This window comes from Trametes versicolor, assembly GCF_000271585.1.
Source record: "Trametes versicolor FP-101664 SS1 unplaced genomic scaffold TRAVEscaffold_4, whole genome shotgun sequence".
Lineage (NCBI taxonomy): Eukaryota > Fungi > Basidiomycota > Agaricomycetes > Polyporales > Polyporaceae > Trametes > Trametes versicolor.
Genome location: NW_007360324.1, coordinates 2,226,080 through 2,246,385, shown reverse-complemented (window position 1 = coordinate 2,246,385; position 20,306 = coordinate 2,226,080). Strand labels below are relative to the sequence as shown.

General features: G+C 57.5%; 5 protein-coding genes across 5 annotated transcripts; 4 read left to right on the top strand and 1 right to left on the bottom strand.

The window, feature by feature from the left end:
* Window positions 1-967: 967 nt before the first annotated feature.
* TRAVEDRAFT_57888 (uncharacterized protein) lies at window positions 968-4,203 on the top strand (the record flags this gene model as incomplete). Its single annotated transcript, XM_008038293.1, has 4 exons — window positions 968-1,480; window positions 1,556-2,653; window positions 2,713-2,963; window positions 3,016-4,203. The coding sequence occupies 4 exons, from the start codon at window positions 968-970 to the stop codon at window positions 3,575-3,577; spliced, it is 2,424 nt and encodes an 807-aa protein (XP_008036484.1). The 3' UTR covers window positions 3,578-4,203.
* Window positions 4,204-5,371: 1,168 nt separating this feature from the next.
* Window positions 5,372-6,607, top strand: TRAVEDRAFT_19337 (uncharacterized protein; the record flags this gene model as incomplete). Its single annotated transcript, XM_008037826.1, has 1 exon — window positions 5,372-6,607. The coding sequence occupies one exon, from the start codon at window positions 5,372-5,374 to the stop codon at window positions 6,605-6,607; it is 1,236 nt and encodes a 411-aa protein (XP_008036017.1).
* Window positions 6,608-7,281: 674 nt separating this feature from the next.
* TRAVEDRAFT_19336 (uncharacterized protein) lies at window positions 7,282-8,568 on the bottom strand (the record flags this gene model as incomplete). Its single annotated transcript, XM_008037825.1, has 1 exon — window positions 7,282-8,568. The coding sequence occupies one exon, from the start codon at window positions 8,566-8,568 to the stop codon at window positions 7,282-7,284; it is 1,287 nt and encodes a 428-aa protein (XP_008036016.1).
* Window positions 8,569-11,930: 3,362 nt separating this feature from the next.
* TRAVEDRAFT_146382 (HECT-domain-containing protein) lies at window positions 11,931-15,546 on the top strand. The gene is made up of 9 exons (XM_008038762.1): window positions 11,931-12,055; window positions 12,107-12,126; window positions 12,176-12,320; window positions 12,369-12,502; window positions 12,722-14,006; window positions 14,061-14,354; window positions 14,408-14,698; window positions 14,757-15,071; window positions 15,130-15,546. The coding sequence occupies exons 1-9, from the start codon at window positions 12,033-12,035 to the stop codon at window positions 15,155-15,157; spliced, it is 2,535 nt and encodes an 844-aa protein (XP_008036953.1). The 5' UTR covers window positions 11,931-12,032; the 3' UTR covers window positions 15,158-15,546.
* Window positions 15,547-16,032: 486 nt separating this feature from the next.
* On the top strand, window positions 16,033-20,184 carry TRAVEDRAFT_36361 (leucyl aminopeptidase; the record flags this gene model as incomplete). The annotated part of the gene is made up of 25 exons (XM_008038020.1): window positions 16,033-16,163; window positions 16,217-16,511; window positions 16,572-16,805; window positions 16,868-16,970; window positions 17,028-17,146; window positions 17,206-17,224; window positions 17,281-17,297; window positions 17,348-17,457; window positions 17,509-17,561; window positions 17,763-17,766; window positions 17,828-17,957; window positions 18,013-18,049; window positions 18,113-18,241; window positions 18,292-18,332; window positions 18,384-18,493; window positions 18,550-18,692; window positions 18,749-18,934; window positions 18,988-19,085; window positions 19,135-19,253; window positions 19,308-19,404; window positions 19,463-19,717; window positions 19,780-19,827; window positions 19,882-19,941; window positions 19,997-20,074; window positions 20,128-20,184. 25 exons carry the CDS (start codon window positions 16,033-16,035, stop codon window positions 20,182-20,184), a joined length of 2,673 nt encoding a protein of 890 aa, XP_008036211.1.
* Between the last annotated feature and the right edge of the window lie 122 nt (window positions 20,185-20,306).

The window sequence follows — 20,306 nt, the reverse complement described above, 5'->3', positions numbered from 1 at the left end:
GACACGCCGAGGTGGAGGTGGATACGCCCACGCGGCCGTTTGTGAGTGGTAGTGATTGCGCTCGCGAGACGGTGGCTGCGGGGGTGGAATGCTTTGCAGGACCAACTGGTGGACGTCGGATATATGTCCCCAATGCGCGCATTCACCTTTTCGTGCCTGACGGCGGTACGCCTCTCGAGGCCTGTTGGCTAGGAGACAGAGGTTAGCCCTCCATTGCAGGGGCATTAATGGATCTGGGAGAAGCGTTTAGAGGAGCCCGGGCTGCGTACCTGTTCTGTCGCATTCATTGTCTCCGCTTGGCTCGGTATATATGGCCCCGACGCCCTCCTGCCTTTTCGGTCGCACAATCCCCTGTCCTACCCCCGTGTTCCGCCCCGAGCCCGCAGCTCCGTCTATGCAGCGGACAATAGGATTGATCGAGCCCTCCTTTTGCGTCTTATCCATCAATTATCGGCTCAGCGCATGCTCATCGACTCCCAACAGCTCTCCGAATTCTCGGTAACAAAGCTTTACCTAGCCACGATCGCTGCCTTTGGCCAGATCTGCCTTTGGTTCGTTTTCCATTTCTTATAAAACCTTTAAACTCGAACGCTCATCTCCTCCCCCACCTTGCCTCCTCGCATCGTCTCGGTCTGGGTCAACTCACCTTCATCTCTGCCTGTACGATCACACGCGCTGTCCTCAACATCCACCTCTGTAACATTCCTGTACACTCCCCTGTACATCGCGCGCCATGTCGCAAAACCTTCGGCGTCGTCTCTTCGTAGACCAAGAGCTAGAACCTCCTGCACGCCCGGCCAAGAAGCAAAAGAGAAACCCACCGCCCGACCACACCACCCGCGTACCCGACCTCAAGACACGCGCACCCGACTTCAAGTCCCGCGTACCCGTCCTCACGTCCCGCGCATCCGACCCCAAGTCACGCGTGCCTGACCTCAAGACTCGCGTGCTCAACAGACAGTTCAAGATGTCCCTCTTCAGTAACTCCCGATTCAACTCTAGCCACCTTGCCGTCCCATCCTTCCTCAGCGGCAAAAGCGCGAAGCGCGATGCCCCCGCGCGTAACGAGAGGGCGGCATTCGCCCAGCCCGCATTCGACGCGGACCTCGACCTCGAGCTTTCCTTCGCGTCGACGATGTCCTTGAACTCCCCCATCCGCGACCCACAGCTCCTCACTCCCGACAATGAGAACCCCGACCACGTCCCTATGGACATCTCTCCCGCCCCACCACGCATGCTCCAGCCATCGCATGAGGGCAACACATCACAACCGAAGCCTTTTGTTGGTCGCCCGCGCGCAGCCACGAGCGCTGCACGGTTATTCGGTCGCGACATGAGTAACGGCACGGACTCCTCTGCGCAGTTCTCTGGTTCCAAGTTGGGTACTGGTACCAATAGCGGCAAGCGTCTCCAACGCGCCGGGCTACCCACCGAATGGATGTCGGCATCACGTCCGCAAGACGAGAACGCGTTCAGTCAGGTCAGTCTCATCTCCAATGCGACCGGACCCGAACTGCACGCTCCGTGAATCCCGGACTGATATGCGTGTTGTCAGCCTCTGGACATTCCGTCGACACCCTCAGATCGTATGGACGTCGACACGTCGTTCAACTTCGCCCCATCGACGTCCGCGCCCGACGCGCTCACTCCGCCTCTGTCCGCCGCAGCGACGATCACTGGGTTCAACTTTGGGGCTCCCGTTCCCCTTGGCTCACCTGTGCCTCTCTCTGCGGCTCCGACTGTGACGTCTTTCAACAATCGCTTCTTCGACGCTTTGTCCTCCGCCCAGGAACAACACGCTCTCCAAGATCCCAACGTCTCATCGGTCTCTAGCATCGTTGAGAGCCCGTGCCAACCCTTCCCCAAGAAGCGTCGCTCTTCTTCGCCCGACTCTAAGAGCCTCCGCCGTAGCCATCAGCACCTGTTCGACGAGGAAGAACCTGGCTACATCTCATCCCCTGCTCAGTCGTCACCCACGGTGCACAAGTTGGAGCGCATGGCTAGCAGCTCGCTGCTCTCGAACCAGAAGAAGCCGGCGGGCCTCGGTCTTGGCCCGCCTCCTGCGGTCGCTCTCAACGCCAACAAGAAGCGCCCTCGTCGCCCTGCCTTGAGCGCGATGATTCAACCTAGCGAAGCCCCCACGTCCACTTCGCCGTATCCTCTCACCGCCTACCCTGTGCCCTCCGGATCCGATGAGAAGGCCAGTCGGGATGAGCCGCAGCGCCCGCGGTTGGCCCCCGTTCGTCGCGCGTTCTCTGCCATGCTGCCGCCGAGCATGGTCGATCTCAGCCTCTCCAGCGAGGATGCGAGCTTCGACCAAGACCCCGACATGAGCTCGCCCGCGCAGGCGTACGCCAAGCGCCAGCAGGTGAAGACGATCCGTCGCTGCGACGGCACGGACGACTTCCGTCCTATCACCGGTGCGACCGCGCTCATGAAGCGTGACGCAGAGGCCGTCTCGGGTCGTGGCTTGCGCAGGAGCGAGGAGCGAGAGGAGAAGGCCCGGACCGTCGCGGAGAGGGACACGCCGCGGAGCAAGTACCTCAACGCCGGGTCTGGCTTGGGCAGCTTCGGCGACAACGAGGCTGCGGGCAAGATCTTGCCGTGCCATCGCGTGCGCGAGGATGGGTTGATGAGAATCAACTGCCACACGGTATGTACAGGGCTCGGTGTGCGAAGCGGGCCGGTTGACTTACAGGGATCGCTTAATAGCTGAACGACTTGCTGGACGGCAAGTTCAACACGCAGGCGGAGAACTTCCACGTCATCGACTGCCGATTCGACTACGAGTACCTCGGCGGGCACATCCCCGGTGCGATCAACATCAACACCACGGCGGGCGTCGAGGAGTTCCTACTCGGTATGTCTGCGAAGAAGCCCCAGCCGTCGACGAGCGGGGATGTCAGCAAGAAGACCATTCTCGTCTTCCACTGTGAGTTCAGCGTTAAGAGAGCCCCGACCTTGTAAGTGTTTCCTTCTTGTGTAGCGTTGGTCTGGTGCTGACAGAGCTGGTAGTGCTAAGCACCTCCGTTCCAAGGACAGAGCGATGAACAACCACGTGTACCCCAAGGTCCACTACCCCGAGGTATACGTCCTCGAAGGTGGGTACTCACAGTACTACACGGAGTGCAGCCCGCGGTGCCAGCCCAGCGCGTATGTGCGCATGGATGACCCGCACTACGCCGCGTCGCGCAAGGAGGACCTCGACCAGTTCCGCAAGGGCAAGTTCGGGCGCACGAAGTCGTACGCGTACGGCGAGGGCAAGATGCTTTCCATGACGTCGGCCGCGCAGCAGGTGCAGGGTGTGCAGGCGAAGCGCAACACGGTCCCGAGCAGCGGCCCGAACTCGCTGTTTGCTGCAGCGAACGCGGCGCGCACTCGGAGAGGTGGCCTCCACACTCTCCAGGAAGACGGTAGCCCCGGCGGACACGAGAGCGACGGGGACGATACGGACATCGGCGACAGCCCGTGTCCGCCACCCAGCAAGAACGTCGTGTTCAAGGGGAAGAAGATGGGCCGCGCACCGCTGGCAAGAGCGGAGACGTACAACCCGGCGCGCATGACGATGGGGTACTGAGCTTTGTGACTCGCTTTCTTCTTCCGACCTGCGGGTTTCTTTCGTGCCCTCCTCGGTTTTCGGATTCGCTTCGCTTTCGGACTCGTCCCAGTCTACACTCACTAAAGTTCGCCCACAAGCCCGAGAAGAAGATCATGTCGTAATGTCACCTCACGCTTCGCCAACGTCGTACGTGCTCGCAGCAAGTCCTCGATATGACCGCACCTATGGAACCCCCATCCGCCCCGCTCGCCTTCGACGAGCGGACGTATGCCCGCTATGCCCAGGAATGCCCCTCGTTGATGACGCTCGCTATGCATCGTCCGCGCCTCGCTGCGTGAAGCTCTCCTTTCGTCGTCCCCTCGCTTATCGTCGCCCCCTCTCGTGCCATCCCTCTCTCGTCGCCGCTCTCGCGCCTTGGGTCGACTCCTCTTCGGATGCCCACCCAGGACGGGAGGTGCGGGGAGGCCTAACCATTATCGGAAAAGCTAGAAAAGCCAAGATTATCGCCGATATGTCTCCTCAAGTCGTCCACCCTTGCGTCTTGCCCCTCCTCCTTACCTCACAACCTCCCCGCCACACATCATCAAGACACCCACATCCGCATCATCCCACCAACCACATCCACCTGTTGGCCTCATCTTCACCCCATTTGTTATCTCATATATGTATGTCTATACGGACGGTCTCAGGCCGGCGCGAAGAGCTCCCTCTTCCGCCCCCTTCCTCCTGCTTTGTTCCCTCCCCTCACACTCTGCATCCTGTCTTCTGTCTTCACTTCGTTGTGCCATCATCATCTCTTTTATCCTCTGTGTTTTGTTCCCGCCTGCCATCTATCTATCCCCTCCGTGTTTTCCCCTTCCTCCGCGGCTGTGGCCTCTTGTTCTATCGCGTTTTCCCTTCTAGCGCGCTCCTCTTCCCCCCAACCTTCCTCATACCCGGCACAGATTCGCCTGTGGATGGGGAAGGACGGTTCGGAAGGGGAGGGGCGCGCGCTCTTGCTGCTTGGAATCTCGACTCCGAACCCCGTCCCATACCTCCTCTCCACCGCTTCGTTGTGAATCGTTCCGCTCCGGACACTCTACCATTAGTACCCCTTCCCGCCGCCGTATCTATCCCCCCTTTCCTCTGTTTCTGTTCTCCCTGTTCCCTGTTCCCCCTCACACATCGCATTGACAATCAATCCAGACCCAGACCCAGTATTCCGTACACCGTCCGCAGAGACGAGAGAGAGAATGAACGACGTCAGCATCGTATACGTTATATTCGTGATCGCCCGCGCATTGTCCACTATACGCATCCTGATTCCACGCATGGTAGATCCATCATCCGCATATACAGACCTGCATATATATTATCGCATACTGTCTTATGTTGGGTTGGGGTGCTTGTGTGAGTGACTCGTGGTCAGGCCAGGCAGCTCGTATCCGGAGTGAACTCGGAGACGTGGGGTTCAGAGCGCTTATGTTGTAGGTACCTTCAGCACCGTGGCCACCTGTCCTGATGTCAACCTTCTCTGCATGCCAGCGAGGCTACTCAGCCCCAGCTCCTGGGTACCGGTCAGCCTTCAAGATCATCCAGCGGCTCGCTCCAATTACCGCATCCCTTCTTGGACTATCGTAACCCCGAACTCGCCACTACGTCCAAGCGGGCCTTGTACAGCCCGACAGCATAGAACACCATGTTTGTATGCGGTAGTCAGGATGCTAGCGTATGTCTTTGGATAATATTCATTTAGCGCACCGCTGACACGGTTTATCTGGGTAGGCGGAACAGGCCAGCACCACCAAGTTTGATTCTTTCATTTATACCTCGATGCCCCCAGAGGACGTACGGGTGGCCGTTTGCAAGGAAGTCGAGATGCGATACACGGCGAACCTCAACGTGCACGAGGAAATCTCGCAGCTCAACTCTATCCACAACCTCGTCGCCCCCGTCAACTCGCTTCCGCCAGAGCTGCTCATCATGTTTTTCTCGCTGGCTGGAGACGACCTGGTCAGCGTGACGCACGTCTGCCGGCACTGGCGCAACGTCGCGCTACACGCTCCCGGCCTCTGGACGCACGTCGGGCATACGAGCCCTGAAGGCGTGAATACCTACTTGCGACGTTCAAAGGGGCTCCCGCTAGACATATCCCTCACGGTCCTGGAGATTCCGACTGCGAGCACTCTGCGCGCCATTACCGCGGAGATACATCGCACGCGCAGGCTCCGCGTTACCCTCCCACCGTCGGCAGGTCTGCGACTCGTCACTCAGAGCCTGATGTTGCTCAGCCCGCAGCTGGAGGTGTTGTCTATCAGGGACTGCGGCTCTCCACTTGGTGTCGTACCGCCGTCACTTCGTACTCCATCTCCGAGTCGGCGGCGTCCGGGTGATTTCGACGGCGCACCTTTGCTTCGCTCGTTGGCGCTCCATAGCGTACCTCTGCCTTATCTACCCAGGGGCTCCAGCTTGTTAACAAACATCGAGCTCACTGGTAAAGAATGTGTCGGGGACGCTCTGCTGTTACTCGATCTTTTGGAACGCAGCCCGGCCCTCGAAAGGCTGAAGATCTGCGGTCCGTTCAATCACCGCGGACTCGTACCAGACCCACGCCGCACAGTCCCTCTCCCGCGCCTCAAGCGTTTGGAATTGCATGGGGGCCTCATGAAGGGGGCCGGCACGTTTCTCGCCAGTCTTGTGCTTCCAGCGCAGACGGACATCACGCTTCACACAGAGTGGAATCCCATGCAGCTGCCGCTTGCGGACTTCATCCCTGCGTTCGACCCAGGGAACGTCAAGCTGCACTCTCTCCAGGGCCTCAAGCAACTCGAGCTCTCGTGGGGATACGGATACGGGGGCCTCTCTCTGCGAGCCTACCGACACAGCGAGGACTTTATCGCGCCGGTGCTTGATCTACAGGTGTACGGCAAAGAGCCTCCCGACGAGCGGTTCCTCACAAACTGGCCGGTCGATGTGTCACACCTCGAGACCCTGGTCATTTGCGGTGGGACTACTAGTGGCAGACGCTCCCTGTGGGCTCGGGACGACCACGGGATCACGCAGGAGTAGTGGGCGGCGATGCTTGCTTTGGTGCCTGCGCTGAAGACCCTACGATTGATGTCGATGAACGGCGAGACGCTCGAGGCGTTTACACTAGCCATGCAGCTAGCGCCAGAACAGGTGCAGCCATTTTGTTTGCAATTGGAGGCATTCGAGTTGTTCGAGCGAATTTCTGGGACGTGATGAAGGATGCAGCCATAAGCCGCTCTCCCGCGGCGGGGGGACGACTCAGCGAGGTGGAACTGTTCTATACAGGCTCCTGCGACATGGAACGCCCCGGACTCGTCGTCACTTTCGAGGATGGGAGTGAGAATCATACGCGACGTCAATTCGGACCCAGAGAATATCATAGGGGGTACCGAATCTTAAAGTACAATGATAAGTCGCCATATTCGTATACGTATAATGACTTTAATAACGCTATACCTGTAACAGCCTTTCTTTAGTACATAACAAATACAGCACCGTCTTGGCCATCATGCTAGTCAGTCAACGCTTAAGTTAGTCCTATCGCTACAGCATCGCTCGCCCCCAAAATCTTTCAGTTTGCTTCAGACACTTCGTCTATGAGTGTTCACGGTGAGTTGAACCAGCATCGGCTTGGGTCTGTAGAGAAGGGTTTGTAACAGAAAATGTTAGACCATCAACACAAAGAGCGAAGTTCGTACTGACGTAGGAGAATACTAGGCTACTCGGATGGTTGCCGTGTCAGAACACCCCTGAGTCGCATCCTCTTCTTCCCTGTCTTCGTCATCTTCATCTTCATCTTCATCGCCTTCATCCCCCTCCCCCGATGCGAGCATCCCTGTGCCCCGATCCTTTCCGAGTAACCGGGCGTGCTTGCGCCCCATCTGCATCGCCTCCAGAATTTGGTACATCTTTTTCCCCGGCACCTCTTGACCAGCGGCTGCAATCGTGATGCCTTCGAGGTTCGGGAACAGCCTGTCCAGCAGCACCGCCAAGTCAAAGTGCATGCGCTTGTCGGTCGACGAGACCCACGAGAGGCGGAGGTGCTTCGCTCGGATGCGGCCGAGTACGGGGATAGTGTCCCGTGAGGGCAGATGCGTTGTGTCGAGGACAGGGAGGTCAATCGCCCGAATACGTGGACAGTGCTGCGCCAATTCGACAAGGCCGCGGACAGTCGGGCGGCGAAGCGCTGCTAGGATGCGAACGTCTGGATGTACCACCGCCCCGCCCCCGACCCTGATATAGTCTAGCCGCGGCCACGCCTGCGCAAGCTCCCGGAGGTCGTCGTCAGATGTATGCGGGACATGGTCGTCGAGGTCGAATGTAACCGACCGCATGCGTTTCTGCGGGTAGAACGGTCTAAGGAGGTCTCCGAGCGATGCCGTGGGGGTTCGACGCGAGACGTCTTTGGCGGCCAGGCGAAACTCGCGTACAGTTCGGGGAAGGTGGGCGCCCACGTCGGCTGAGCATCGCTGCAGACTAGACATGTCCGTCGAGCCCGTGATGGTCATATCGAAGGTGTGCAGCGCAACGGGACGGGCCGCGGGCACGAACTTGGCGACATCGGGGGCGCTGCCACATACCCATAGCCCGGTCAACGCGGGGAACCCTGTGTCCAGGTGAAGTTCCGTGACCGCTGATTGAGAGTCGTCCAGCCGGATTGTTAGTGCCAGCGAAAGAAGAGGTCCAAGCTGCTCGAGAAGGCGGATACCACGGATGTCGAAAACCGTGTCCAAGTCGACAAGGAGTAGATGGCGTAGATTGCGACAGGCTTCGAAGGCGGATATGCGCGAAGGGGCGAGTGGGAACCGCCGGAACAGCCACAGCTCGGTCAGGTGCGGCCCGGCTACGTTGAAGAGCTCATCAAATAAGGCAGATGCAACCGGGGAAAGAGCTGTTTGGGAGACAGGCTTTGAGGTGTCGTCAAAGGCAAGGTGTACATCGCGCATGCTGGGCGCGAATAGGAGGGTGACTGGAGCAATGTCTGCGAGTGATATATCCATGGCATCGAGCTTCCATATGTTCGGGAGCAACCCATGGCCATTGCACCTTCGAGCGAGGAGTGTCCAGACCGAGGCATGCACTGTGTCTTGTGTCCGGTACCGTAGACTTCGAACTCGAGGCGCATACTGTTGGAAGCGAGTCCAGTCTGCGTCGAGCCGGCCACATAACATCTAGGTATTGCGTTAATTATATAGATTATGCCACTAGAAAGAATGCTTACGTAGTGCACTTCAACCTTTGTGAAAGAAGAAAAGAGATGCAGGAGAGGCATGACGTCATCCAGCGTATGCCAGAGGACGTCGAGGGCATGGCCGGACAAGCGGCGACATACACGGGCGCACGACGCTAGCGCGGCCCTATTTGTAAGACGAGATATTTGAGACGGCGATGAATCAGGTGGTATATCTCCTAAGAGGTCTGGTACGGAAAACGAGTCAAAGATTAGTGAAAGCAGCTCGGGGCAGGCCAGCACGCGATCCGAAGCGGAAGTAGGGTAAGTATCGAGGGACATTCTCCTGTAGTACAATGATGGTGTTTTTCTATCAGTACAAGCCATTCACAGCTCCGGTGTGACATACTGCAACTGCTCTCAGGGCGGATTTTTTCTTTGAAAACTTGGAAAGTCGCAGGAGAGAGAGAGGCAACAGTAGTGGTTTGCCAGGGCGGTGCCGCTCAAGGTCAGCAGAGATTCGAAGAGTCTTTTGTCTTGGACTATATCAAGGACTGCAGTGGTCCCGTGAACCAGCCTCGGCTTGTTCGCCGCTCGGAGGAGGAAGAACGACGGACTCCGCGGAGTGAACCATGCGAGATGATACTGTGCACCTGTGGCTATGCTGTGCGCCTGCGTCCGGATTTGACCGGGTTCAATAACTTTTTCCAGACTCCGAGTCGTCGTTGACCAGCACTACTAAGTAACTGCGGCCCAAGCACCGTGGTTTATTGTCATCCCATATACATTGGGCATATTTTGTACCGGCGCTCATTGGGGGATGCAGTTTTACTTTGCTCTATCATCCGCCGCAAAGGCGACCTTTTAGTTCAACGCTCCGGCACCTGCAAGGGGTCGACGAAGTCTACCAGGGTGATCTGCTCCTCGTCCCACGACGTGTTATGTGGCGTGACGTCCGTGAGCGGTACCCCGCTATCGCGAAGCTGGCGGCGTGCAGCCTCGACGAGTGGACTAGGGAGCTTGTCAGACAACAGCGGAAAAGGCCGCTGGGGCGCTCGTCTACGGCAACCCGAACGATGCAACGCTCTCCTAGCGCTGGCGCCAGTGGACTTGCAGCTCACGCAGAGTTGAGGGCTTAGGCAGCTCGGTACACTTGCGAGCGCGATGAAGAGCACATTAGATATGATATGGAAGGGTCAACAAATACGAACCAACCATGACGGAACCCGGGACTGTGCCACGCCATCCCCTTGCGTCTCTTTCTCCGACTGCGTGCCACCCTAGGCGTCGACGCGCTGAGTGTCGTCGGTGACCGTGTGCAGGACGAGGATGGCGGGGGGTGCGTGTGGACCTCGGGGCGCCCACGCGGGTCCTCAAAGCATCGTGCATCTCTTTCGTCGATTGACGCACCTGAATTCCATAAGCAGCCCCCCTCGAACAACATCTGGGGCGTGAACTGCCCCTTGCCCTTCTTCGGGTGCTTCGGGTTGGGATGCGTGTAGTACGGTCCGTCGACCTGCAGTACACCGCATGAGGTCGTCTCCCCCTCGACGTCCGCCGCTTTTTCGTCTTCCACCCGAGGATGTACACAGTGTTGTCGCCGGCGAGGAGGTCGACGCCGGTCCCGCCTGCAGCTAGCTGATGGTAGACCTACGGTCGTCCAGTACGGTAAACAGCAGACACGTCCACGTCTCGGTCGATCGCCGGTCAGGACTCACCACCAAAAGGATCCTGTGCGGCTCGTCCATGCGCTCGATCACCTCGGGCCATTCGAACTCCTTGTCAATGAGTGCGAGGATGCTAGCCTCGTGTGCCTCGAGAATGGGCTCCTTCTTGATCTCGACCACAAGGACGAAGGCGTGGTCGATGTTGGTAACGTATGGAGCCCTGTCATTCTGAGGCTCCACAACGGGGTGGGAGCTGGCCGTCGGTGAGCAGGTAGCGTGGTATGGTGCTGGGCGGAACTTGCGCGAACTTCAGCACGATGCCGGCGACGGCCTTTCTGCTCGCCACTACCGGTTACTGCCTCACCACCTCCAACTCCCCCTCGGTCAGAGGGAACTTAGCTTCCATTTCCAGGAAGGAGGTGAGCGGCTCTGGAAACATGTCTGTGGCCATCTCCTCCGTAGAGTAGTAGTTGGACGCGGCGTGCGGAGGGGGTTCGGGATGCGGACGCGCTGATCCTTTCACGGCTACAGGACGTTCTCGCCGAGGAAGGGAGCGTCGAAGCTTTGGACGGATGTGAGCCTCGGGGCGAAGGCGGCCTCGGCGGCGCTGACGCTCTTGACGGACTCGGAGTACTGTTGTTTGTCGAAAAGGTCAGAACCGTCCATGCAGACTGCGTTCGGGGCGAAATGGTGTCGTTTCTTGAATTTCAGGGTGGGGAGCTGTTCTCCGACGGTAGGTTGGGACATACCAGGTTAGATGCGAGGGTCAGCGAATGCAACGGACGAGGCCATCCAGAGTGTGCACTCACCGGAGGGGACGAGGGAGGGAGATGTCGATTCTCTTCCGCTCGACGTGACGCTATCGAAACCTAGAAGGGCTGTGAGCGAAGTCTGCGATGACATAGAGAGCCAAAGAAGCGTCGGGCCACAGGCCTGCCATGCGTGGTCTCAATGCGCGTCCTTACGAGCTCGCACGTATCGTGTCCGTCACAACGCAGATGCATATGGTCTCCAGGCTCTCCCACCAGCTTCTGTCGCCCTAATAAGCAGGAGCGTATGTTTGATTCCGATGTCTCGACAATCCTGGTCCCGGGGCCTTATATACACATTTCAGAGGATACTTGTGATCAGGGCTGTTACGACGAAAGACTCACGAGGATGGCTCCGAGTATTACTTGGTGCTGTTGTGATTCAATCGCAAACCAAAATACCTGATGGACAACACTTGTCAGCATCATACGATATTTTCGGCTAGACTGGATGGTGTCACTGTATCGTAGGATGGTTGGCTATGTTGCGGACTCGGAGGCCTGAGTGACCGAGCAGAGGCTATGAATAGCTACCAGCCATATGTCGGCGGCTGGGGCCGGGAGGAGCAGGTGGGGATGCTCGGCCAGGGAGCGGGCAGCCGCCGGGACGGCCGGCATGGTGAGGGAGGCTGTGGGCGGGGGAGGGCCGGAGGCCGAGAGGAAGCGCCGGGGACACGGGCGGAGTCTCCAGTCTGTCCGCCGTACGGCCAGTCTGCCCGCGACCATCACCTCTCTTCCAGCCTCCTCCCCGCGTCCTCCTCGAGACTTTTGCACCATCCTAGTCTGCGTCGGCCGCGTTGAGCCCGCCTTACTCTGCGATGTCGGCGACCCCGAGTGCTCCGTGAGTTCCCCTTGTCCTTCCTATAATGTCCTTGTTCTTACCCTCTCCCAGGAAGCGCATCAGGATCACAGGTACGATTCCCCTCGTCTACGCCTCGCCCGCAGCTCATTCTTCGCCCAGTCGTTGCCGCCGATGGCTTGTCCAAGCGCGAGGTCTTCCGTCTCCCTGACCCATTCGCTGTTATCACCGTCGATGCAGAGCAGACCCACACCACGAGCGTCATGAAGAAGACGCTTAACCCGTACTGGAACGAGAGCTTCGACATGTGCGTGCATCGCCCCTTCGACCTGTGCGAGTGCTGACTGTGTCCCAGTACTGTCAAGGATAACTCTGTCATCGCAGTCCAGATCTTTGACCAGCGCAAGTTCAAGAAGCGGGATCAGGGTTTCCTTGGAGTGGTGAACGTCAAAGTTAGCGATGTCATTGACTTGGAGCTCGGTGGCCATGGTGCGTTGTATTCCACATACAAGGACGAGTGTGCGGACTCGGGCTCTGTCATACGACGCGCTGCGCTACCATAGCCAGACCACTGCAACCACATGGTCCTCTGCCCTTGTTGCACTGGTGTAGTCAGCAGTCGCCGCCGAAAGCGCCCCTCCGTCGTCATTTGTACACGGAAGCTTGATTACGACTGCGGATGGATTCCGCTGACATGTTGTCTTCCAGAGATGCTCACCCTGGATCTGAAAAAGTCCAACGACAACCTGGTCGTGCACGGGAAGCTCATCCTCTACCTCTCCACCAACGTCAGCCAGCCCATCAACAACCCAGGCCCTTCCCAATCCAACACACTCGCCGAAGGTCTTGGGAATCTCTCCATCGCGGGCCCGTCTGCCAGCGCCAGTAGCACCAATCTTGCCGCCGGTAGCACGCTTTCTCGCAGTTCGAGCGCCGCTGCGCACGTAACAGGTCAGGACGCTCACGCCACTATGCCCACCCCCCAAGTCTCCCCCACCGCTCCTCCCTCTGAGCAGTCTCAGCCGACGACCCCTGCCCCTGCCCGTCCGCTGAGCACGACTAGCACGACGCCCTCTACCACGGTGTCTGCACAGCCCCCGGCGACCACCAATGCCAGTGCTACCGCGCAAACCGCTTCCAACAACAATGCCCAGACGCGCAACTTCAACCCTCACGAAGACCAGTATGGGCCTCTGCCAACTGGCTGGGAACGTCGTATCGACCCGCTGGGCCGGACTTACTACGTCGACCACAACACCCGTTCAACGACCTGGCACCGCCCTTCGGCCAGCCAGAGCGTCAACACGCATGCCCAGGATGGCGAGACAAATGCTGCCCGCAACCAGCACAATCGTCGTATCCTCGCTGACGACATGTTGGAGGCAAACAACGGTGTAGCACGGACGGGGTCTGTGACTGGCCAGGAGCAGCAAGGCCCCCCACCAGCCATTGGAGCACCGAGTGCGGGAGGACCTGGTCCTCTGCCTGCTGGCTGGGAGGAGCGTCACACTCTCCAAGGCCGACCCTACTATGTTGACCACAACACTCGTACCACGACCTGGGTTGACCCTCGTCGGCAGACCGTTATTCGGGTCATGGGCCCCAACGGTCAGAACGCCGCATTGCAGCCCCAGACGATCTCGCAGCTCGGGCCCCTTCCTTCAGGATGGGAGATGCGTCTCACTTCCACTGCCCGTGTCTACTTCGTGGACCACAACACGAAGACGACGACTTGGGACGACCCGAGGTTGCCGTCGACGCTCGATGCCAGCGTGCCGCAGTACAAGCGTGACTTCCGCCGGAAGCTCATTTACTTCCGCAGCCAGCCCGCAATGCGCAACCAACCAGGCAACTGTCAGATCAAGGTTCGGCGTAACCATATCTTCGAGGACAGCTACGCCGAGATCATGCGCCAGACGCCCAACGATCTCAAGAAGCGGCTCATGATTAAGTTCGAGGGTGAGGACGGTCTCGACTATGGAGGTCTTTCTAGGTGCGTTCTAGTGCACATATTGCGGCACGATCGGCATTCCTAACTTTCATACAGGGAGTTCTTCTTCCTACTCTCGCACGAGATGTTCAACCCGTTCTACTGTCTGTTCGAGTACTCGGCACACGACAACTACACGCTCCAGATTAACCCTGCGTCTGGTGTCAACCCCGAGCACTTGAACTACTTCAAGTTCATCGGTCGTTGCTTGGGTCTCGGTATCTTCCACCGTCGCTTCCTTGACGCGTACTTCGTCACCGCCTTCTACAAGATGATCCTACGGAAGAAGGTGACGCTCGCCGATCTTGAAAGCGTCGATGCTGAGCTGCACCGTGGTCTCACTTGGATGCTGTAAGTGACACCCTTGCCTGACCTTTTTGGACCCCCCACTCATCCGATCTCAGTGAGAACGACATCACCGACGTCATCGACGAGACATTCACGACCGTCGAGGAGCGCTTCGGTGAGATGGTCACCGTCGAGCTCAAACCCGGTGGTGGCGATGTCCCCGTTACAGAGGACAACAAGAAGGACTACGTGCTCGCGGTCGTGGAGTACCGTATCTCGAAGCGTGTCAAGGAGCAGTTTGACGCGTTCATGTCGGGCTTCAGCGAGCTGATTCCCCAGGACCTCATCAACGTCTTCGACGAGCGCGAGCTCGAGCTGCTCATTGGCGGTATGTCCGAGATTGATGTGTAAGTCCACTACTACCCCGTACGGGCTATTCTTGTCGGTGCTGACGTTCTACGATAGCGACGACTGGATGAAGTACACCGACTACCGTGGATACGAGGTCAACGACGAGGTCGTGCAGTGGTTCTGGAAGTGCGTGCGGAGCTGGCCCCCCGAGCGCAAGTCGCGATTGCTACAGTTTGCGACGGGCACGTCGCGTATCCCCGTCAACGGCTTCAAGGATCTACAGGGGTCCGATGGCCCGAGGCGGTTCACGATTGAGAAGTCGGGCGACCCGAACCAGCTGCCGAAGAGCCACACGTGCTTCAACCGCATCGACCTCCCGCCGTACAAGGACTACGAGACGCTGGAGCAGAAGCTTACGTGGGCTGTAGAGTGAGTGTCTTATTCATGACTTACAAAGCTGTGCGAGATTGCTGACTGGCGTGCGCAGGGAAACCGTCGGCTTCGGCCAGGAGTAAAGGCTTCCTACGCCTGTGGTTTGGTTTCTCTCCATGGCCGCTATCCTCATCTCACGATCCGACATGGGCTACCTCTCTCGCGATCTGTTCCATCGACTCCTCTTGACCTTTGCCTCGAATCATCACCTCCCATCTCGTTCTACTTGTTGTTTATCACATGCATATCCATATGACCTGATTTTCGCTGTACCTTGTTCCTGTTCTTCCTGCGCGCTTGTGTCGTTACACTCCCGGCCTGCGTTCGACACCCATCTAATGTCGTTCGTGGTATAATGGACCGTTTTCTCCCGCCTTGCCTTTCTTCTACATGTTCCCGTTCCATCGCGTGCCCGGATGGCCTGATGTCGATGATGATGTAAGTACGTACACGGAGATATGATATGCTAGATCATTGGCTCGAGAAGCCCACATACAGACGATCGCCCTTTATCGACGTCGAGCACGAGATTGCGCATTTGCAACGTGTGCCTTGCTAACGTTCGCGGGACGGCGATCTGTTTAGAGGCCTGAGGCATATCTACGCGGGGTTCCCGCAAGCGCTCGCAGTCTGAGCGGGAGGCGGCGATGGCCGATGACGATGGGATCCATAGACACCTACAAAGTATCTCCCCCCATCCGCCCAAATGAGGTCGTGCGTACGCCTCCTCCTTCGCTCCAGACAACCATCTGCCCTCTCATCCACTGCACGTACTGCCCCCAAGCCCTCTCCTGTCGCGGCCACTGCTAGTTACCACACTACCGCGCTCCAAGGCCCCACCGGTGCTCAAGCCCCTCACTCACGGACTGCTAACACTCGTGCCGCGAAGAAACAACAGCGCAATCTAGCTGCCTTACTCAGTGCCCGTAGCTGCTCCGTATCTGCCGCACCTCTCGCGATGTCTGCCAGCGCACCCGCTTCTGCTCAGCAGGACTACCGCCTGCCCACGGACGTTAAGCCTACACACTATGACCTCACTGTGTGGACCGACCTCGAGAACTCCAAGTTCGAGGGCATCGTCCACATTGAGTAAGCTCGAACGAACCTCAATTTGTGCCAATGTTAACACGCGAGGCCGGTAGCGTCACCGTAAACAAGGAGACGTCCGCCGTCGTTCTCAATACAGCTAACCTCGAGCTTGGCGAGGCCTCGCTCAAGACGGGCGGGGCGCTCGACACTGTTCTCGACGTGTCCAAGCGCGAGCTTGACACAGAGAACGAGCGTGTTGTGTACTCGCTCGCCAAGCCGCTTTCCAAGGGCGCGAGCGCGCGCCTCTCCGTCGCGTTCAAGGGCGAGCTCACCGGTGACATGCTCGGCTACTACCGCTCGACAGGCGGCAAGGACAGCGAGCTCAGATACACCCTTACCCAGTTCGAGGTAGGCGTGTAGTGGCTCATGTCCTGTGGTCTCATGTGTGCTTACAGCACCCCTTTATAGCCCACCGCCGCGCGCCGTGCGTTCCCCTGCTGGGACGAGCCGCTGCTCAAGGCGACGTTCGCCGTTACGCTTGTCTCGCGCGTGAACTCTGTCAACCTGAGCAACATGCCCGCGATCTCGGAGGAGGTGTACAAGCCCGACGCCGCGATCGCGGAGCCCTGGATCGCGAAGAAGCTGTCTACGCTGCCCGATGCCGGGCAGTGGAAAATCACCCAGTTCGAGGCGACTCCCCCGGTAGGCTGCACCCCTCTCTGTGATATATTCTTGACGACCTAACGGAAATGGAAATACACTAGGTTTCTACGTATCTGGTTGCTTATGCAAATGGACCGTTCGAGTACCTCGAGAGCTCCTACAAGAGCCCCCTGAGCGGCAAAGTGCGGCCATTGCGCATCTATGGTAGGTTCATCTGTCCTCGCAACTTACTCTGAATAATTTATTGACCCTCGCAACTAGCTACTGCGGACGTCATTGGCCAGGCTCAGTTCGCACTCGACATCAAGCGCCTTGTCTTGCCGCTCTACGAAGAGGTATTCGACATTGAGTACCCATTGCCCAAGTTGGATACCTTGGTGGTATGTTTGGTGTCCTCGATCACGCAATGTCGCCGGTGAGCTAATCCTCTCGCCTCCAGGCAAGCGATTTCGATTCCGGTATGTAGGGTCCAGATAAAAAAAGCCGATAACTTCACTTATGATCTTACCCTCAGGTGCCATGGAGAATTGGGTATGGAGACACTCTGATTTCCGAAAGCACCTGCTGATGAATGAGCGTAGGGTTTGATCACCGGCCGGACGCAAGCCTTCCTGCTAGACCCGGCTTCTTCGAGTATCAAATACAAGCAAAACGTCGCTGCTACGCAGAGCCACGAAGTCGCGCACATGTGGTAAGTGCGCCACCCTCGTACGGCTTGGGCTGCGGCTCAAGTGTTTCGAAGGTTCGGAAACATTACTACCATGGAGTGGTGGGATAACCTGTACTTGAATGAAGGTGGAGGTTTAGTGTTTCAAAGATGTACCCCTGCGTACTGATGTCTTCATTTGAACAGGCTTCGCGACGCTGGTGAGCCATACATGCAGAACTCTGGGTTGTTTCTTCGTATTGAAGATGTTGTAGATGGGCGAGAAGATCATTCTGGGTAAGATTTCCGATGCCGTTATATCATGTTGCATGCTTACCTTTTCCCCGCAGACAAGTAAGGAGCGATGAGCTTTAACTATAAACTATAGAGACACGCTGACCCGACTCCGTTTCAGGGTTTTCCCGGAGTGGAAATTGGACGCGGAGTTCTTGCCTTCTCACTTCTACCGTGCACGTGCTCTGGATGCGAAGCTTTCGTCGCATCCTATCGAGGTTGACTGCCCAGACGCAAACATGATCAACCAGGCAAGTGCGGCTAATCAGCGCTGGGATGCCGGCTATAGCTAACTCTTCCATGTAGATTTTCGACCACCTGTCATACGCAAAGGCTGCCTCCGGTTCGTCATGAAAATTCTGTTGCATACAACATCTCAGGGCCTCATTGTTGTTTTCCTTTCCAGTGCTTCGTATGTTGGCCAGCTATGTCGGAGAGAACCGCTTCTTGAAGGGTGTGTCGATTTACCTCAAGAAGCACATGTACAAAAACAGTGTTACTCGGGATCTGTGGGAGGGTATCCAGGCCGCTACCGGTGTGTATCTGGCCCTTACTTTACCAGATGTCTGCTAACGCGAGCGGTAGATCTGGACATTCCCAAGATGATGGACAACTGGGTCAAGAAGGTAAACCAACACAACTTCTCACCGCCTGTAGTTCTAAGCTGTGGCTTGTAGATGGGCTATCCCGTCCTCACTGTCACGGAGAAGGAGGGCGGCATCCACGTCAGGCAGGACAGATTCCTCGAGACTGGGCCGGCGGACCCCAAGGACAACGAGACAATCTGGTTGGTCCAATTTGATTGTTTGACTCGCAACTGGGCCACTTGCTTATTGTGTGCAGGACTCTCCCCTTGAACCTGCTCATAGTCGACAATGAGGGCAAGAGCATCTTGAACAAGGCTACTCTCCTGGATGAGCGCGAGAAGTTCATCCCGCTCGACACCAGCAAGCCGTTCAAGCTCAATGCGGACACGACTGGTTTCTGTAAGCTTCGGCGTGCATATCGTACAGTTTTGGCATGAGGCTCATCGATCGGCCAGACGCGGTCCAGTACTCTCCGGACAGGCTCACCAAGCTCGGGCAGCAAGCAGCCGCGCCCAACTCCCCCTTCACCCTCTCGGACAGAATTGGCATTGTCTGCGACTCACTGGCGCTCGCGAGGGCTGGCTATTCGACCGTCAGCAGCACTCTTGAGCTTATCAGCGTTCTGCACAGCGAGAAAGAGTGTAAGCATCCACATCTCCAATACTTTTCGCATCTCACGAATCAATTCTGTTAGATCTGGTTTGGGATGCCATCGCGACCAACCTGTCCACGATCGTATCTACGTGGTGGGAGAACCCTGGGGTCGTCGAGCGTCTGAACGTATTCCGCAGGGTAAGTTCAAAGATCCAGATGGTCAGATGAATGCTGACGGTATCCGCAGGAGCTGTTCGTTCCGATCGTGAAGCGTCTCGGGTTCGAGTACAAGGACTCCGACCCATACGATGACGTGCAGTTGCGCACCACTGCGATCTCGCAGTGTGCTGAAGCAGGGGATCCTTGGTATGCCTTTTGTGATTGTACACATAGGAATGTGTTGCTCATTCGTCGCGTCAGGGTGCTGAGCGAACTAAAGAGTCGATTCGACCATTTCCTCAAAACCGGAGACGACTCGAAGATCCCCAGTGACCTCACCTCCGTTACCTTTAGAACCGTACGTCCTTCTCCGCGATGCTCCCTGGCGCGCGGCTGACCACATACGCTATCCACAGGCCGTGCAGGAAGGCGGGAAGGAGGAGTGGGAGGCCGTCAAGCGCATCGCGATCAAGGCCAAGAGTCCTTCGCAGGGCCTTTCCGCCATGCAGGCGATGGGCGCGAGCAAGGACCTCAGCCTCGCGGAGGCTACGTTCCAGTTCATCATGACCGAGGCGCGCGACCAGGACACGTTCTACTACGCAGGCGGCCTCATGCGCAACCCTGCTACGAGGCGCTTCCTCGCAACCAAGTTCAAGGAGAACTTCCCCGCGGTGAGTCGGAGGGTGATAACGTTGGTGTCAGTCGTGCAGCAGACTCATATTGGCGACTGTAGTTCGAGAAACGTTATGCGGGGAACTTCGGGCTCATTCGCTGGACCGAGGTGCGTATTGCCTGGTGGGGTTGTGGCCTGCAACTCAATTCTAATCGTGTACAGACCTCCTTTGGTGGGCTCTCGTCTGACAAGGACTACGAGGAGACTGCTGCGTTCTTCAAGGTACGACGACGTTGGGCGCTCTGACTGAAGACAATACTGAAATCTATATCTGTAGGACAAGGACACCTCCAAGTTCGACATGGCCCTCAAGCAGACTCTGGACACGATCCGCTCGCGCGCGGCATGGGTGAAGGTATGCACAACCTAACTAGTTACCTCTCAGCACTGGCTGACCACTTCATGCAGCGGTCGACTACCGAACTCTCGCAATGGCTGGAGCACCGTGGGAGCTCTAAGTTGTAGATGTCGGTTACTGCCATCTGTGCACAAACCCAGTCTTGTCCTAGGCGAATAAGTTGAACAAAATACATCATGTAGGGTAAAACGAAGAGAACTAGGCAGCAATGTGGAGAGCGTAGGCTATA

Excerpts from the sequence above, each read along its gene's own strand:
- TRAVEDRAFT_146382 (XM_008038762.1), top strand. The coding sequence starts at position 12,033 with ATGTCGGCGACCCCGAGTGCTCC. Across the intron at positions 12,503-12,721 it reads CTTGGAGCTCGGTGGCCATG|AGATGCTCACCCTGGATCTG; the intron begins GTGCGTTGTATT and ends GTTGTCTTCCAG. Across the intron at positions 15,072-15,129 it reads AAGCTTACGTGGGCTGTAGA|GGAAACCGTCGGCTTCGGCC; the intron begins GTGAGTGTCTTA and ends TGGCGTGCGCAG.